Source organism: Ascaphus truei, chromosome 9 (assembly GCF_040206685.1).
Source record: "Ascaphus truei isolate aAscTru1 chromosome 9, aAscTru1.hap1, whole genome shotgun sequence".
Taxonomy (NCBI): Eukaryota; Metazoa; Chordata; class Amphibia; order Anura; family Ascaphidae; genus Ascaphus; species Ascaphus truei.
Window position 1 is genome coordinate 60,159,557 of NC_134491.1, and position 16,964 is coordinate 60,176,520.

The window sequence follows — 16,964 nt, forward strand, 5'->3', positions numbered from 1 at the left end:
CTCACCCCAGCTAACACTGCACTCACCCCAGCTAACACTGCACTCACCCCAGCTAACACTGCACTCACCCCAGCTAACACTGCACTCACCCCAGCTAACACTGCACTCACCCCCACTCACCCCAGCTAACACTGCACTCACCCCCACTCACCCCAGCTAACACTGCACTCACCCCCACTCACCCCAGCTAACACTGCACTCACCCCAGCTAACACTGCACTCACCCCCACTCACCCCAGCTAACACTGCACTCACCCCCACTCACCCCAGCTAACACTGCACTCACCCCCACTCACCCCAGCTAACACTGCACTCACCCCCACTCACCCCCACTCACCCCAGCTAACACTGCACTCACACCCACTCACCCCAGCTAACACTGCACTCACACCCACTCACCCCAGCTAACACTGCACTCACCCCCACTCACCCCAGCTAACACTGCACTCACCCCCACTCACCCCAGCTAACACTGCACTCTCTGCGCTCCCCACACGACTTTACTGGGAGAAGTCTCTCTCTTGGTGTGTTTTAGTTTCTCTCTTCTCCTCCCCCCCCCCCCCCCAGTATCTTTGAGAAAGTTGTGTGTTTATTAACGCGCTTTTCTTTGGCGTCTTCCCCGCAGGCCAGCGCACGGACTGCTCTCTCGCCAGGTCAGTGAGAAACCTCAATGTAAACCATAGAATGCATTGTTAGGGAGGGGTGAGGGAGGTGTAATATGAATTTAACCTGGAATAATGTGCAATATTCAGCATTGTTAGATTCTTAACACTAAATTTCTTTCTTTCCTTCAACCCCCATTTATTTTCCCTGTGTTTTTAGTGGTCGACGGATGTCAACACTGAGAAAACAGGTAACCTGTCTGTCTGTCTGTGTGTGTCTGTCTCTGTCTCTGTGTGTGTCTGTCTGTGTGTGTCTCTGTGTGTGTGTGTGTGTGTGTGTCTCTGTGTGTGTGTGTGTGTGTGTGTCTCTCTCTGTCTGTCTCTCTCTGTGTGTCTCTCTCTGTGTGTCTCTCTCTGTGTGTCTCTCTCTGTGTGTCTCTCTCTGTGTGTCTCTCTCTGTGTGTGTCTCTGTGTGTGTGTGTGTGTGTGTGTGACTGTCTCTGTGTGTCTCTCTGTGTGTGTCTCTCTCTCTGTGTGTGTCTCTCTCTGTGTGTGTGTGTGTCTCTCTGTGTGTGTGTGTGTGTGTCTCTCTGTGTGTGTGTCTCTCTGTGTGTGTGTCTCTCTGTGTGTGTGTGTGTGTCTCTGTGTGTGTGTGTGTCTCTCTGTGTGTGTCTCTCTGTGTGTGTCTCTCTGTGTGTCTCTCTGTGTGTGTGTGTGTGACTGTCTGTCTCTGTGTGTCTCTCTCTGTGTGTGTGTCTCTCTCTGTGTGTGTGTCTCTCTCTGTGTGTGTGTCTCTCTCTGTGTGTGTGTGTCTCTCTCTGTGTCTCTGTGTCTCTCTCTGTGTCTCTGTGTCTCTGTCTGTGTGTCTGTCTGTCTGTCTGTGTGTCTGTCTGTCTGTCTCTGTGTGTGTGTCTGTCTCTGTGTGTGTGTCTGTCTGTCTGTCTCTGTGTGTGTGTCTGTCTCTGTGTGTGTGTCTGTCTGTCTGTCTCTGTGTGTGTGTCTGTCTGTGTGTGTCTGTCTGTCTGTCTCTGTGTGTGTCTGTCTGTCTGTCTGTCTCTGTCTGTCTCTGTGTGTGTGTGTGTGTCTGTCTGTCTGTCTCTGTGTGTGTGTCTGTCTGTCTGTCTGTCTCTGTGTGTGTGTCTGTCTGTCTGTCTCTGTGTGTGTGTCTGTCTGTCTGTCTCTGTGTGTGTGTCTGTCTCTGTGTGTGTGTCTGTCTGTCTCTCTCTGTGTGTGTGTGTGTCTGTCTGTCTCTGTGTGTGTCTGTCTCTCTGTGTGTGTGTGTCTCTCTCTGTCTCTGTGTGTGTGTGTCTCTGTCTCTCTGTCTCTCTGTCTGTGTGTGTCTCTCTCTCTGTGTGTGTGTGTGTCTCTGTGTGTGTGTGTGTGTGTGTGTGTCTGTCTGTGTGTGTCTGTCTGTCTGTCTGTCTGTCTGTGTGTGTCTCTCTGTCTGTCTCTGTCTGTGTGTGTGTGTCTCTCTGTCTGTCTCTGTCTGTGTGTGTCTCTCTGTCTGTCTCTGTCTGTGTGTGTGTCTCTCTGTCTGTCTCTGTCTGTGTGTGTCTCTCTGTCTCTGTGTGTGTGTGTGTGTGTGTGTGTTTGTGTGTGTGTGTGTGTGTCCCTGCTTATATTTGAGAAGATCTCCGTCATAGTTATGGCAAAACTAATAGACATTTGATAGAACAACACCTGTGAAAGTGTGTGTCAGTAAATCAATACAAATGATGCATGACCCTGAGCGCTGGTTGATCAAGAAGCACACAGCACAGTTATACATTGCAGAAAAAATTATGTATTGCACAAAATACAGAACTGTGAAACCAATCTGTGTTGGTCTTTACACCGAATCGTCTTAACATGTACAAACAAACTGGTTTCTTTATTTTTATGACGGGACGAGAACCAGCGATCTTGACGGAAGCTTTTTCCTTTTTCCAGGACACCAAACAGCCCATCCCGCTGGTGGTAGAAAGCTGTATCCGGTTCCTCAGCCGTCACGGTACGTCCGCCTGCTACCTGCTTCTTGATGCTGTGTGTTCATGATTTTCCCCAGACCTCTGCAGTCTCTTCCTCCGATGTCATCACCATACCCCCTCCCCTCCTGTACCCTCTCCCCAGGTCTCCAGCACGAGGGGATATTCCGGGTGTCTGGCTCCCAGGTGGAAGTGAATGATATCAAAAACGCTTTTGAACGAGGTAAGACGTGTCTACTAAGTGGTGTTACTCTCTAAGACACCTGATGCTGGAAGAAATTGTACAGCTCGTCCACTTGAACGGGCCATAAGGTTCTATAGGATGGCGCCACTTAGGGAACATGGGCCACAATCTGAATGACATCTGTAGAGGTCGGCATGCTTTCTCCTCTGGCCTCTCCAGCTGTGAACAGGTTAAAGTGCCGGACTTTTCCCTATGGAGTATGCTTGTCCGTATACTCCTGTCTCTATATATCTCCCAAAACACCAGTTAGGCCTGGGACATGGTGCTGGGCAGCGCTGACACTCATGCAGGAGATTTTTCTTGTCGCTGCATGAGCGCCTGTGAGCGCGCTTGTGTGCCGGGTGGGAGGCGGGGCTAGCGTCACGGACTGCCATTGGCTTCTGGCAGTCACGTGACCAGCCCTGCGCTTCCCTTAGCGGGAAAACTAAAATTGGGTTGTCGGCTGAAATTCCGGAAGCGCCGGCTAAAGCCGCGCTGATAGGGATAATGTTTCCCCTCAGCGCGCCTCAGCACGGTCTTTTTGACCATGTCCGAGGCCTTAGAATGTAAGCTCTTCAGGGTAGGGACTACCCTGCAATTATGTATTGACGAAAAAATATAGAAAAACAGTGCACTACCAAAATATAGAGAAGGACAGAGAGGCATAAACATTAAACAATGTTTATTAAAGCCATGTACAAAGGAGTCGCTGGAATCTCCAACGCGTTTCGCCTGTTCTGGTGCTTGGAGTACAGACCAAATTAAAATCAATATATATAATACATCATGGCGCAATTGGTGATCAGGGAACTTTCCCACGGACACAGCCATCACGGAAAAAAAGTGACGCAATTCCATGGTAACCAGCAAGCTGCACGGCTTTGAACCGCCCGCAACCACGCAGAATGCCACGGAAACAAAGTGCTTCCAGACTTCTAATAACATATAACCCAGGACTAAGAATAATACACTAACATTAGGTATTGGGGAACAAAAACTTGTCATTAATTTCTGTATAACAAACTATTGAAATGTTTCTCAATTTTATATACGATGGGTATACAAAATGCCATTCATAAGTGATATCAATCTTTGGGTTTCATCAGGAATCTTCATCAAATCAATATGAAGTCCTATGGGGGACTAATGGTTTCAAAGTGAAAATCCTAGAAGCTTTGCGGCGGTTCAGAAGATTGATTTCTGCACGCGGTGGGGATAGAATTAATCTGCTCAATTGCCATCAATGAAGAATTCTTAATGGAACCAGTTCTACAATTTGAACAATGCCTAGACGCTGGATGTTGCGCCTTTCTTAAGAAGTCGTATACGCTCCATAACTGTCACCATCAGGGATGGTGTATAAGCCATCCTTATTCTCCCTGTATTAGATATAATATTTCTGCAAGGTGCTGTGTATATGAACGTCTAAATCAGAATCAAGCACAATTTATAAAGCTAGATCATAGCGGTAATCTTTTTAATAAACTCGGTGATTGAGGCCTTAGGATTCTTTCTTTTTAAGACCAATATTCTTATTTTTAAACCATAGCAACATTGACGTTTTCCTGCCCATATCGCTCTCGTAGCTTTTCCTCCTTCATAACCAGTGCTCTGACAGGCAGGGGGCGTGCATTAATCCCGACACTGTGAATGAAAAGCAGAGCATGTTCTCTTTGGAATGTGATCCCTTGCGGTGATGGCCGGGCCCCCATGCATTGAGAGAGCTGCTCCTTGTGATCTGACGTTTCCTGTGTCTGTTTTTGTTTTGTGGCAGGAGAGGACCCGCTGGAAGAAGACCAGAATGACCATGATTTGGACTCCGTGGCCGGTGTCCTGAAACTCCACTTCCGGGGGCTGACGACCCCTCTCTTCCCCAAGGAAATCTTCCATGACCTCTTAAGCTGCGTCTGTAAGGAGCAAAGTGACCTAATGACAGTGACGTGTTTAATGATTTAAAGGGTCAGTCCCACTTAGGGCCAAAATTAAACTAATGACAGTGACCTGGTTAAAGGGTCTCTTCACTTATAGGACCGAAGTGACCTAATGACAGGGATATGTTTGATCAGTTGAGGGTCTGTCCCACATAAGAGCAAAGTGACCTAATGACTGTGACATTCTTATTGGGTTAACGCTAGGTGATTGATGTCCTCTGCAAAGAACGGGTTATAATATTTTTGCTTGGGGCCAGGGCTGGGATGAAATCGAGCCAAACTATGACTGAATTATCCATGAAACGAGTTGGTCTTCCACTCCCTGCCCACTGCCCTTTTTGAAGTTGTGTATGCATAATCCCTCCTTGGGACGAATAATGCGGGGGCAGTTTACCCTTTCAGTGGCGTTTGTTACCCCCTGGTCCGGCAGATCATTGCTCGGCGCAGTGAGGTTCCCGGTTCTAGATTTCCTCATTCCAGGTCATGGAAAAGGCGTTGTGCTGCAGAGTCCTCAGGGCACCCACCCCCCGCCAGCCAACAGGCCAGATTTTCAGAATATCCCAGCTGCAGCACAGGTTGCTCAGTCAAAGAACCTCTGAGTGATTGTGCTACCTGTGCTGAAGCAGGGACTGATTGTGCCACCTGTGCTGAAGCTGGAATATCCTGAAAATCTGATTGGGGGGGGGGGTGTCTGGAGTTCAGTACCCCTGACTTAATGTAGGCTCTTTTGTACTAGTGTAACCCACAGTGATAGTGTGTGTGCGCGCGTCGCAGTGTCTAGATGTCTGGAAATAGCAGACGACCAACATGCGCAGTAACGGGACAGAGTACTACAGGCATACCCCGGATTAAGGACACTCACTTTAAGTACACTCGCGAGTAAGGACATATCGCTCAATAGGCAAACGGCAGCTCACGCATGCGCCTGTCAGCACGTCCTGAACAGCAATACCGGCTCCCTACCTGTACCGAAGCTGTGGGCAAGCGGGGAGACTATAGAGCCTGTTACACATGCGTTATTTACATCAGTTCTGCACGTATATGACGATTGCAGTACAGTACATGCATCGATAAGTGGGGAAAAGGTAGTGCTTCACTTTAAGTACATTTTCGCTTTACATACATGCTCCGGTCCCATTGCGTACGTTAATGCGGGGTATGCCTGTGTTACCTAGTTACATACATGCTCCGGTCCCATTGCGTACGTTAATGCGGGGTATGCCTGTGTTACATAGTTACATACATGCTCCGGTCCCATTGCGTACGTTAATGCGGGGTATGCCTGTGTTACATAGTTACATACATGCTCCGGTCCCTTTGCGTACGTTAATGCGGGGTATGCCTGTGTTACATAGTTACATACATGCTCCGGTCCCATTGCGTACGTTAATGCGGGGTATGCCTGTGTTACATAGTTACATACATGCTCCGGTCCCATTGCGTACGTTAATGCGGGGTATGCCTGTGTTACATAGTTACATACATGCTCCGGTCCCATTGCGTACGTTAATGCGGAGTATGCCTGTGTTACCTAGTTACATACATGCTCCGGTCCCATTGCGTACGTTAATGCGGGGTATGCCTGTGTTACATAGTTGCATACATGCTCCGGTCCCATTGCGTACGTTAATGCGGGGTATGCCTGTGTTACATAGTTACATACATGCTCCGGTCCCATTGCGTACGTTAATGCGGGGTATGCCTGTGTTACATAGTTACATACATGCTCCGGTCCCATTGCGTACGTTAATGCGGGGTATGCCTGTGTTACATAGTTACATACATGCTCCGGTCCCATTGCGTACGTTAATGCGGGGTATGCCTGTGTTACATAGTTACATACATGCTCCGGTCCCATTGCGTACGTTAATGCGGGGTATGCCTGTACTGCTTTTTCCTTTTGGAACCCAACCCCTTGGGCACTGAAGACGGGTATGCGCCCCGTTCTTGCATTGCACACCACTGGGACTGAAGGGGTTAAACCGCCCGCACCCCCTTTTTTTATATGACTAGGACCTATATGAAAAACGTCCCCTTTTTCTGCCGACACGAATGCAGCATAACACTGTTCTTGAGGTGCACAGGGGCTTTAAGGGTCTCAGTTATCCTGCCGCTTAATGCCGTGCTGCAGGTTTTTAACGGCGCATACGTGTTGCGTTTCACTTTTTTTATTGTAAGTGGTGCAAAATAAAATCTCAGGGAAACCTTTCCGTACCTCTGTGTTGATCTCTGAAGCAGCCGTAATTTAACCCCAGTTGACAACCAAGGATAGTTTAATACCCGTGCCGCCCCTCCCCCTTGTCACCCATATCATGTCCCCGTTCCTTACCCCCCCCCCCCCCCGCCCCCCTCCACACTGGACCCCTTGGTGATGCTGTTCCTCTCTTGCAGCGATGGATAACATGCAGGAGCGAGCTGATCTCATGCACAGGGTCCTGCTCGGACTCCCCGCTCCCACCCTGGTCCTCATGAGATATCTCTTTGCCTTCCTCAATCAGTAAGTGTTGTGAGGGCCTCCAATGTATCCCACCTATATAACGATGCCACCTTACCCTGAGTAGTACTAGTACTCTCACTGCACAGTGTACATTATCCACTCCAAACAGTATTGTATGCTCACCTTTTTTTTTTTCTCTTCTTTTTACCTCTTCCTTTCATCCCTTCTTACATCAACTATTTCACTCTCGTTCCTCTCCCTTGCTCTGTTTCTCTTCCTTTCCCACCCCTCCTCCCCTCTGTGTTTCTCTTCCTTTCCCTCCCCCCCTCCCCTCTGTTTCTTTTCCTCCCTCTCAGCCTGTCTCAGTTCAGCGATGATAACATGATGGACCCCTATAATCTGGCCATTTGCTTCGGTCCCACTCTGATGTCCGTCCCGGACAATCATGACCAGGTGTCCTGCCAGTCGCACGTCAACGAGCTCATCAAAACCATCATCGTGCAGCATGAGATCATCTTCCCAGGGCACTGCCAACTGGAGGGACCGCTCTATATTCCGGGGAACATCGAGGACTGGTACGGACACTGCTTGGCATAGTGACACATCCATTCTGTAGGCAGTGTTTTTCAACCATGGTTCCTAGGATGTCTTTGGTTCCCCCGGGTATCTCAAAGGGGTTCCCTGCAATCTTCAGGTCATTTGAAAATTGGACCAAATACAGAAGAGTTTACAATGCCTCTGATCTCAGACATGCTATTAGCGAGGGTTGGGGTTTCCACAGAATTTTACAATACAATTATAGGGTTCCTTAACCAAAAAATGATGAAAACCACTGATGTATGGTGACCATGAGACCGACAAGAGGGTTATTGACCAGAGTCTGTCCCGTCCTTTGTAGGTGACGTAGTGACCCACAGGAAACCTATGTCTCTTCCTCCCCAGGGTAACACAGGGATTTCTATCCCGCCGCGTCTCACTATTTCTGGGTGGAAGGTGACACAGGCAGGAAGGGCCTGTGACCTATTTAATCTGTGTAGTTGGAAGACCACAATGACGCATACAAACAGGCACAAAAAACTATCCTCTTTCTCTCCTCTTCTCTCATCTCCCCCTGCAGTGAGAGTTCTCATAGTGAGCCAATCACAGTGGATGATTCTGTCCTGGATATCACAGCAGAGGATGGTAAGTAGTCATCACGTTATCCCCTTCCCTGCCGGAGTAGCCTGTGGGCAAGTTCAACCAGTTGTGGGGGCTGAAGTGCTGGATCTGGCATTACACGATCACACGTTCAATTCCACACGGTGCTTGCATCTAACACAATCGTGGATTGCTTTGGAATTTCACTTGAAGGGAATATTCTTCCATTGTTGATACCTTTACTTCGCAAGGCAACACATTGCTGGACCGTCTGGTGAGGGGATTCCAAAGGAATCGTTTCTAATTTGTAGAAACAATATTTTTCTAGGCTTTTACATTAAAAGCAGGGATATCCTAAAAAGCTGGCCTGTTGGTGGCCCTAGGGGACTGGAGTTGGCTGCCCCTGATCTATACGTTGGTAGTTGCGGGTAGGAGAGTACTTTGACGTTCCCCTCGTGCTGAGAATGACAGTGGGGCAATTGTACCCATGGGGTGGGTTACAGGGGTTTCCCACAATCCCATATCTTCAGCCTAGCTCTCCTGTTCTCTCCTTTCCAGGATCTCACCCAAGCAGCACTGGATACAGTAGCAGGCGTGTACCGGTGACTGGAAGGTACGTGAGGGTCTGAGGGGCAGACTGGGGAGGGATGGGGAAGGTTGAGGGTATTGCAGGTATATCCTCAGAGTTGGTTTCTTGGTATTGAGAAGGTTGCAGTCAATGTAACAAGATGCTCTGGTTTGTGTTACAAAGTCACAGGAAGAGGTCTTGCAGTCTACCCTTCCCATCAGGACCTAGTGACAGACATGGGACATGGGGCTCATTAAGTGTCCCTTAACGGAAAGGCGACATGAAAAATGTGCACAGGTGTACGTGCACCTGGGTGCTTAGGGGGTGCGCTAGGTAAGATTCAGATGGCGTTTTATGTTACATAGAGTAGGATATGGGGTATAATGTCTAGTGGTGTATATTCGACACCAATGAGTAAGCAGAGGGTATGTCCTCCATGCGTTACTGCAGATCAGTGGCAAATGAATAACCACAGCAGTGCAATGACCCTATGGTAGGTAGGGGTGTAAATAGAACAGCTAATGGTGACTAAGCAGTGTGGAGCCAACTAGGGGAAGGGGAGCTGATACATAGAACTCCCCCCTCCTTTATCCAGAGGGATCGCTGCTCTTTACTCCCGCGGGCATTTGAGTGCTATTGGCAGCACTTGCTGAGTACTCACTGAGCCTGGTACCGTATCGCTAAGGAAGTGATCACTGCAGTGTTTGTATACCTACCTGTACTCTTCATTTTCCAGCAGTATTGCAAGTAACATCGCAGTTTTAAGTCATCTTATGCTGTACACAGGAGGTTTAGTCCAGCTGGTACAATAGTACCCATTGAGTTTTATTGGTGCACATCCTTTTAGCCACTGACACTATACCCTCTTATGTGTGATTACATAGTGTACACTAGTTGATAGGGTATTATCCTTTGTCATGTGCCTAAGGAGGGGGGAGTTCTATGTATCAGCTCCCCTTCCCCTAGTTGGCTCCACACTGCTTGGTCACCATTAGCTGCTCTATTTACACCCCTACCTACCATAGGATCATTGCACTGCTGTGGTTATTCATTTGCCACTGATCTGCAGTGACGCATGGAGGACATACCCTCTGCCTACTCATTCTGAGTAAGAACCTCTCCGTGATATAAAACCCATTGTAGCGTGGGTGTGGGAGGGGGGAGTTTGCTTACGAGCTCCCTTCCTCTTAGTAGGCTCACCTGCCTATTTTTCGTGTCGTCGCCCGTATTAAGGGGAACAGTCACATTTTTGGACTGCAGCTGAGCTTCCATTTTGAAGCCTAATTATTGCACCGGGGTGTTTAATACCCTTCATTTTAAATGCAAGTATACTAATAACATTGTTTTTATATTTACTACATCATAGCACTACATTTATTGTACGTTCTGAGCTCAGCCTATTCTTGCCCCGGTTCCATCTAACTAGACTGCGCGATTGACTAGAGTCCGTATTTACTAGACTACGTGATTGAGTGCTGTTTTAAGGGGACTTCACTGGTCTATAGGCCTCCTTGGGTCTGCAGTCCCCCAGTTTGTCTGGGGTATCCTTTGTCTGTTTTTCCCTGTTGCACTGTTCACTCTACTCCATCTTTTGTTCACCATACAGAAGGAGTGCTGGCGTCATTTTCTGTTTTATTTTTGTACATTATTTTTTTATTGCAGGATTAAAGCAGGGGGTCTCCAGCAGAACTGCGGTGATTTCCGCTCGGGGACCCCATGCTTCCAGAGATACGTACCTCCTGTAGGGGGCGCCGGTATCTCTTGCCAGTTTAAAGGTCCTGGTCACGCGGGCCAATAGGGAGCTGCAACGGATGACGTCCTCTTCCTATTGGCTCGCCGGACATTTAAATGCCTCCATTATGTTAGGCACACAGTTTCCTGCTTGCAGGAAAACCGGCACCCATTACGGAGGGAACTATCCCGGGAATCAGGGGGTCCGCGGAGCTGAAATTGACGCGGTTTAGATCCAGAGACCCCCCCCCCTGCTTCAATCCAGTAATAAAAAAAAAATACAAATATGAAACCTGGATTGCTGCTTTGACCGTGGCTCAGTAGTAATGTTACCTTTTTTGAAGTTGATGAACCTGGTTTCAATCCCAGCGTCGGATCCTTTGTGACTTGGGCAAGTCACTTTATCGCTCTGTACAAATTAGATTGTAAGCTCTGTGGAGCGGGGACTCGTTACTGTAGCACAGAGTACTTTGTGACCAGATCAAACCTATTTCCTGAGAGCAGGAACTGTCCTAAGTGCGTTACAGGCGGTGTCCACAGAGAAATACAAACGCTGCACAGTCTGTTTCCCCATAATACACCGGCACATCATGTAGTTATAACGGTCATTTTCTTTCTTCTCTTTTTTTTTTTTTTTTTTAGTGAAGACCCCCCAAGCGAGAGGTCAAGCCCCCGGTCGGACCCGGAGCAGAATTCTGAGTCTACCCATGAGGAGAAAGTCCTGGCCAGAGCCAGTCTCAGCTGCCCCAGTGGCGGGCACGTGGCTGATTTATACCTGGCCAATATTAACAAGTAAGGAGCGTCCCAACTCCCCATCCCTTCCGTTCAGAGCACAGTCACACGTGGGTGGGCAACGCATTGGGCAGGAGGCTCAAGGCAAACATGAGGTAGTCCTACACTAAAAGAGTAGTGGATCCTTGGATCAGCCTCCCAGCAGAGGGGGAGGAAGATTAGTGTAGCAAAGGGACTTGGAGTTGCTTGTAGGGGCGAAGGGCTGCTTCTTACCTACTGTCTGTTTATATGTTCAGCGTCTGTAAAATAAATTAAACGGGTAAACTATGGGTGCACTGTACCGGAATCTGACATTTTGGTTGCGGCTGTCCCGCTATGACCAAGTCTCCGCCGACGTCAGGCACCAAAGGGACCCTTCTCTGCACCAGCTCCACTGCTAGACACTTGGTCGCTTCGCCATGGTAAGTTTAATTTAGAGGGTTAAGGAGTTTTAGCATAAGGGGTAGCTCTTGTTTTTGAGGGTTTCTGGAGTATGGTGAGACGTGGCGGTTAGAGGTCCCGGCATCGAGATGAGAAGCGGCTAAATGCCGGCGGGGACTTGGTTGCGGCAAAATGTTTTAGACTGCACTGTATAACATACAAGACACCTACAAGCTCATATTGAACCCCCAAAATAACCACAACATATATATGTGTGTATGTGTCACAGAGGAGTGCTACTGAGCATGGCAATATATATTTAAAACCAGAGACAGAACATGAAACACAAACAGAGCTCAGTGCACATCCAATGACACCTATACACGGTACGTTGCCTATATATATCTATATCTGTGTCATTGGATGTGCACTGAGCTCTGTCTGTGTTTCATGTCCTGTCTCTGGTTTTAAAGACTGCACTGTACACCCAGATTTGCACATGTAATAAATCCTGTTCTATATTCTGCTGGCATTGTAACCCTGCGCTGTCTCGGGTCCTGAAACCTATTTAATGACCTGTCTCCTCCCTGGCAAGGCAGAGGAAGAGGCCAGAATCCGGGAGCATCCGCAGAACGTTCCGTCAAAGCGACAGCCTTTCCAGCTCCGACACCTCCGAGCCGGCCTCTCCGGGGGCCGTGGGGCGCCCGGTTTCTCAGCCAACCATGAGCCAGAACTTTGCGAGGGAGGCGCCCGATCGCTGCTCCATTAGCGGCCACGGCACCGTCAGCAGCATCAGCCGCCACTCCTCCCTGAAGAACAGAGTGGACAGTCCCCAGATCCGCAAAGCCATGGCGGCCGGGAGGTCAAAGAGCTTTAATAACCACCGCCCGCTGGACCCCGAGGTCATCGCTCAGGTGACGAGTTATTGGCGTTGGGACTTTAACGAGGGTCATTAGCACAGTGGGATTATTTAATGAGAAATATTGGCACAATTGCATTTTAAACCTGATTTTATGATTATGGGGATTTTTTTTATGAAAGGGGTCTGATTTTTAACGGGAGACATTACAATTTTAATTGTAGCACGAATCCTGCTGTGCCAGAACACAGAATCAAACATTGTGATAATGATCGTCATTAACGAACAAGAATCATTATCCGGTTCACGTTGTGAGAATAATTACTCGTTTTTTTCATTGTAACAAGAATCGCTCGTTAGAATCTTAAATAGAATAACTATGTTACTCCTTCTCCACTCTCCGCCCAGGACATTGAAGCCACTATGAACTCGGCCCTTAACGAGCTACGGGAGCTGGAGCGCCAAAGCAGTGCCAAGCATGCCCCAGATGTGGTGCTGGATACCTTGGAGCCCCTCAAGACCTCCCCTGTGGCAGCCCCGAATTCCGAGCCCTCCAGCCCCCTCCACGCCCAGTCCCTGCGGGACGCGGAGCCTGGCTTCCAGCGCAGCTCCAGCTCTGCCAGCGACATCCCATGCTCGTTCCGCACCGCCAAATCCGTGCGGCTGCCCCCCTCCCGACCCCCAGCCACGCGGCCTAAACCCACTCTGTTCCCCAAATCTGGACCTCCAGGGCCGGGCGCAGTGGGGTCTGGGTCTGGTCCGCAGACCCCTGACAAGTCCTGTCCGGTGTGATGCAAGAGAAGGGGGGGCAGGAGCCACTGTGAATTGAATGTTACAGTCTTCATTGTGTGTATATAAAGACTGAGGTTTTGGTGAGCGGCTTCAGTGGGAACAGATGGAAGGGGTCAGTCCAACGTAGGACCAGATAAAACAAATGACAGTCATCTGTGTAATAGGTTAAAGAGTCAGTCCCATTTGGGGCTGAAGTGTCCTAATGACAGTGACCATGTTTAATGAGTTAAAGGGTCAATCCCATTTGGCACCCAAGTGATCTAATGACTGGGACAAGTATAATGTGATGTTTAGTAATGAGATGCTCTTCTCTAAGTAAGACCATTATAAGTATTAGTAAATCATGGCTGGCCTGGACATGTCCTTGTGTTTTTCATTCACAGAGAGGACATTACATGGGGGGAAGCCGCCTGTCGGCTGTCTTGCTTCATCCTAGTGCTAAAGTAATTGGATGCACGCACCCTCCCTGTCTGGGTACCAGTGTGCCAAGGGAATAGGATAATGCAGAAATGCTGAACATTTGCAAACCATTTCCAGGATAACATCTAAATGATTAAACACTTTGCTGTCATTAACTTACATTTGGTTCTGTGTTGGATGTCAGCCTGAGCCTACGTTTCCCTTTGCACTTGGGGGTTGGTAGGAAGAAGAATCTCGCTTCTTGGTTTCGGAGGGAAAGAAGGCAGGAGAGGAGCTCCTGATTTTGGGGTGAGGAGAGGGGGTATTTGTCTCTTTTCAGGTTCCGGGGTGTTTTTGATTTTACATTCCATACACATCTTAAGAGGTTGAGACTTGCTGACCAGGGATCTAAAATGCATAAAAATCAGGGGAAATTGGCCCAAAATTCATGTTATAATGAAAAAATTGTGACACTACTTCAAGCCAGGAGTGAGACTAGACATGAGGGAAACTGAGTTTTAAGACATTTTTTTGATTATATCACTTTGGACCTTGCCAGCATTACACGGGACTGTGCTCTTGCATTGCTATGCAGGTCTATGCTGCAGTATTGAGCTGATAACTGGCCCCATTTTGCAGCTGAAAGCTGCTTTGCACTGCAGCTCCAGGACAAGCATTAAATGTTGGATAGGGAAAAAAAAGATTGAGACATGGCAAAGCAGTAATGATGTTCTGCATGGCGGTGGGCAAAGGGTTTAACCACCCCCTGTAAAATGGTTCAAGTTCTGTGGTGCACTGGTGCTCATTAAACACGTGCATGCAGTGGGATCTAAATGCGGTTTGGGTGGGGGGAGAGGCTTTGCACTGTTTAGCATGTCTAAATAACACGTCACAAGCCGGGCGATGCCTCCTGTTACCGCGTTACACAATGGGAGTTAATTCTTTCACTGCCAGAGAGGCGCTGCATGGTATCACTATGCACCATGTTGCTGGCACTGAAAGGGTTATTAGTTGAGTGCAGCAGCGTATCTAACCCTGTGAGTGTGAGTGGAGCCCACATTGCAGAGCAACTGTGACCTGCGTCAGAAAAGCCGGCGGCACTCCTGCGCCGCGTGTTTTAACATGTGCAATGGCAGAGGGCCCCGGGTCTAGGTCTTTCTGGGTGTTAACCCCTTCCCTGCCAGATACATCAGCATATAGCTTCCTTTGTCAACCAGTCTCCTGTAGAAATACCGCTACTTTATTTTTTTTTAACCCTTTGTTGGTCCAGCATTGTGGCTGAAAGTGGTGTTCCGGCTGCTCTGGCAGCAAAAGGGTTAAAAATGGCCTTTTTATATTTGTGTGTTTGCATTTTTAGGATACGCAGAGCTCACCTCTAATATGGCGCTCTCCTGCAATAAGCCAGCCAAGAGCACTGGTTTTTGTTTTTCTTATGGCACTTTGGCAATTGAAAGTCAAATCGATGTTTATGGGCACTGTTCTTTGGAGGTTGGGATCCTCTGTCGGGTGTGTACCTCTCCCCACCCCCCCCCCCCCACCCCCCCCCGTCTTAACGCCGAAAATGTTCCCGTCATGTATTACGTACAAGTGTGCCCCTCCCCTTCCAAACCATCACCCACAACAAAATAAGCAATGTTTTCACAACTGGAATAATGTCTGTCCGTTCTGTGCTTTGTATTCTCTGGGATCCCTGGACTTGCGCGGGGGGAGGGGGGAAAGGAGAACGTTATTGTGCAAACTCCTCAATAAACCGTGTTTTTAGATAAGAGGGGTGTGTGGTGTTTGTGGCTTTAACTGGATCAGAACACAGAGTCCGACGGCAGAACCAGACCTGGCACCTCGGCGTGAAGAGTGTTTCAGCTGTGGTTTTATAACGCAGATCCTAATGAGCTGACTTTATTATTTGTGTTTACTTGTGAAGCACCAACATATTCTGTAGTGTGGTACAATGGGGGAAGTGAAAGACAGTGATATAAACTACATCAACAGAAGGTAATATGGATCCTGCTCGTGAGAGCTTACACCGGATGGAGATCACCCTCTCATACACATGTTTCCCCCCCCCCCCCCCCCCCCATATTGACTTTAACATGATCACCTAACAACGGTGTGCAAACTGGGGGGCCCGAGATGTTTTGTGGGGGCGCTGGCGGTTGCAGAGGTCCTGCACGCTTCCCAGATGCATTTAAACTAAATGCCGGGGGACAGTGTGAGGCCTCTACTTAGCGAGGTTCAGCTGGCTTCAGGACACGTGACCATGGCAACGCGGGGTCATGTGATGTCACGACCCTGCGTGAGGTAAGTTGGGGGCGGGGAGTCGCAACATCGGAGGGGACCTGTTGGGGGTGCAGCAAAAAAAAGTTTGCGCACCCCTGACCTAACACATCTTACTGCCCGTATAGACTTGTATTCTCTCTCACAAGTAGTTTTTCAACCTGGGTTCCTTGGAATCCTCTGGTTCCCCGGGTATCTATAAAGGGTTCCCCGGGTATCTATAAAGGGTTCCTGCCATTTCAGATAATTATATAATTGTACCAAATAAAGAAGAATTTCCAATGCATTCTATATCGGGAGGGTTGGGGTTCCTTACAGTGCATCTGATCTCAGACGCATTATTAGAGAGGGTTGGGGTTCCTTACAATGCATCTGATCTCAGACGCATTATTAGAGAGGGGTGGGGTTCCTTACAATGCATCTGATCTCAGACGCGCTATTAGAGAGGGTTGGGGTTCCTTACAATGCATCTGATCTCGGACGCGTTATTAGAGAGGGTTGGGGTTCCTTACAATGCATCTGATCACAGACGCGCTGTTAGAGAGGGGTGGGGTTCCTTACAATGCATCTGATCTCAGACGCGTTATTAGAGAGGGTTGGGGTTCCTTACAATGCATCTGATCTCAGACGCGCTATTAGAGAGGGTTGGGGTTCCTTACAATGCATCTGATCCCAGACGCGCTATTAGAGAGGGTTGGGGTTCCTTACAATGCATCTGATCTCAGACGCGCTATTAGAGAGGGTTGGGGTTCCTTACAATACATCTGATCTCAGACGCGCTATTAGAGAGGGTTGGGGTTCCTTACAATACATCTGATCTCAGACGCGCTATTAGAGAGAGTTGGGGATTCCTCGGGGTCTCACAATAAGAAAACAAAAAAAAAGTTAAAAACTG

At 48.5% G+C, this 16,964-nt stretch overlaps 1 protein-coding gene across 2 annotated transcripts in view; it reads left to right on the forward strand.

Moving 5' to 3' along the window:
• Positions 1–15,561, forward strand: part of SRGAP2 (SLIT-ROBO Rho GTPase activating protein 2) — a 58,126-nt gene extending 42,565 nt beyond the window's left edge. For both annotated transcript variants that reach the window (XM_075615155.1, XM_075615156.1), the window contains 12 exons: positions 626–653; positions 823–853; positions 2,532–2,592; positions 2,712–2,789; positions 4,564–4,698; positions 7,112–7,217; positions 7,514–7,732; positions 8,275–8,339; positions 8,853–8,907; positions 11,236–11,385; positions 12,341–12,659; positions 13,013–15,561. In XM_075615155.1, the coding sequence (XP_075471270.1) occupies positions 626–653; positions 823–853; positions 2,532–2,592; positions 2,712–2,789; positions 4,564–4,698; positions 7,112–7,217; positions 7,514–7,732; positions 8,275–8,339; positions 8,853–8,907; positions 11,236–11,385; positions 12,341–12,659; positions 13,013–13,396 (1,631 nt within the window). In that variant the 3' untranslated portion in view covers positions 13,397–15,561. The remainder of the gene's footprint in view (positions 1–625; positions 654–822; positions 854–2,531; positions 2,593–2,711; positions 2,790–4,563; positions 4,699–7,111; positions 7,218–7,513; positions 7,733–8,274; positions 8,340–8,852; positions 8,908–11,235; positions 11,386–12,340; positions 12,660–13,012) is intronic.
• The last annotated feature ends 1,403 nt before the right edge of the window (positions 15,562–16,964 follow it).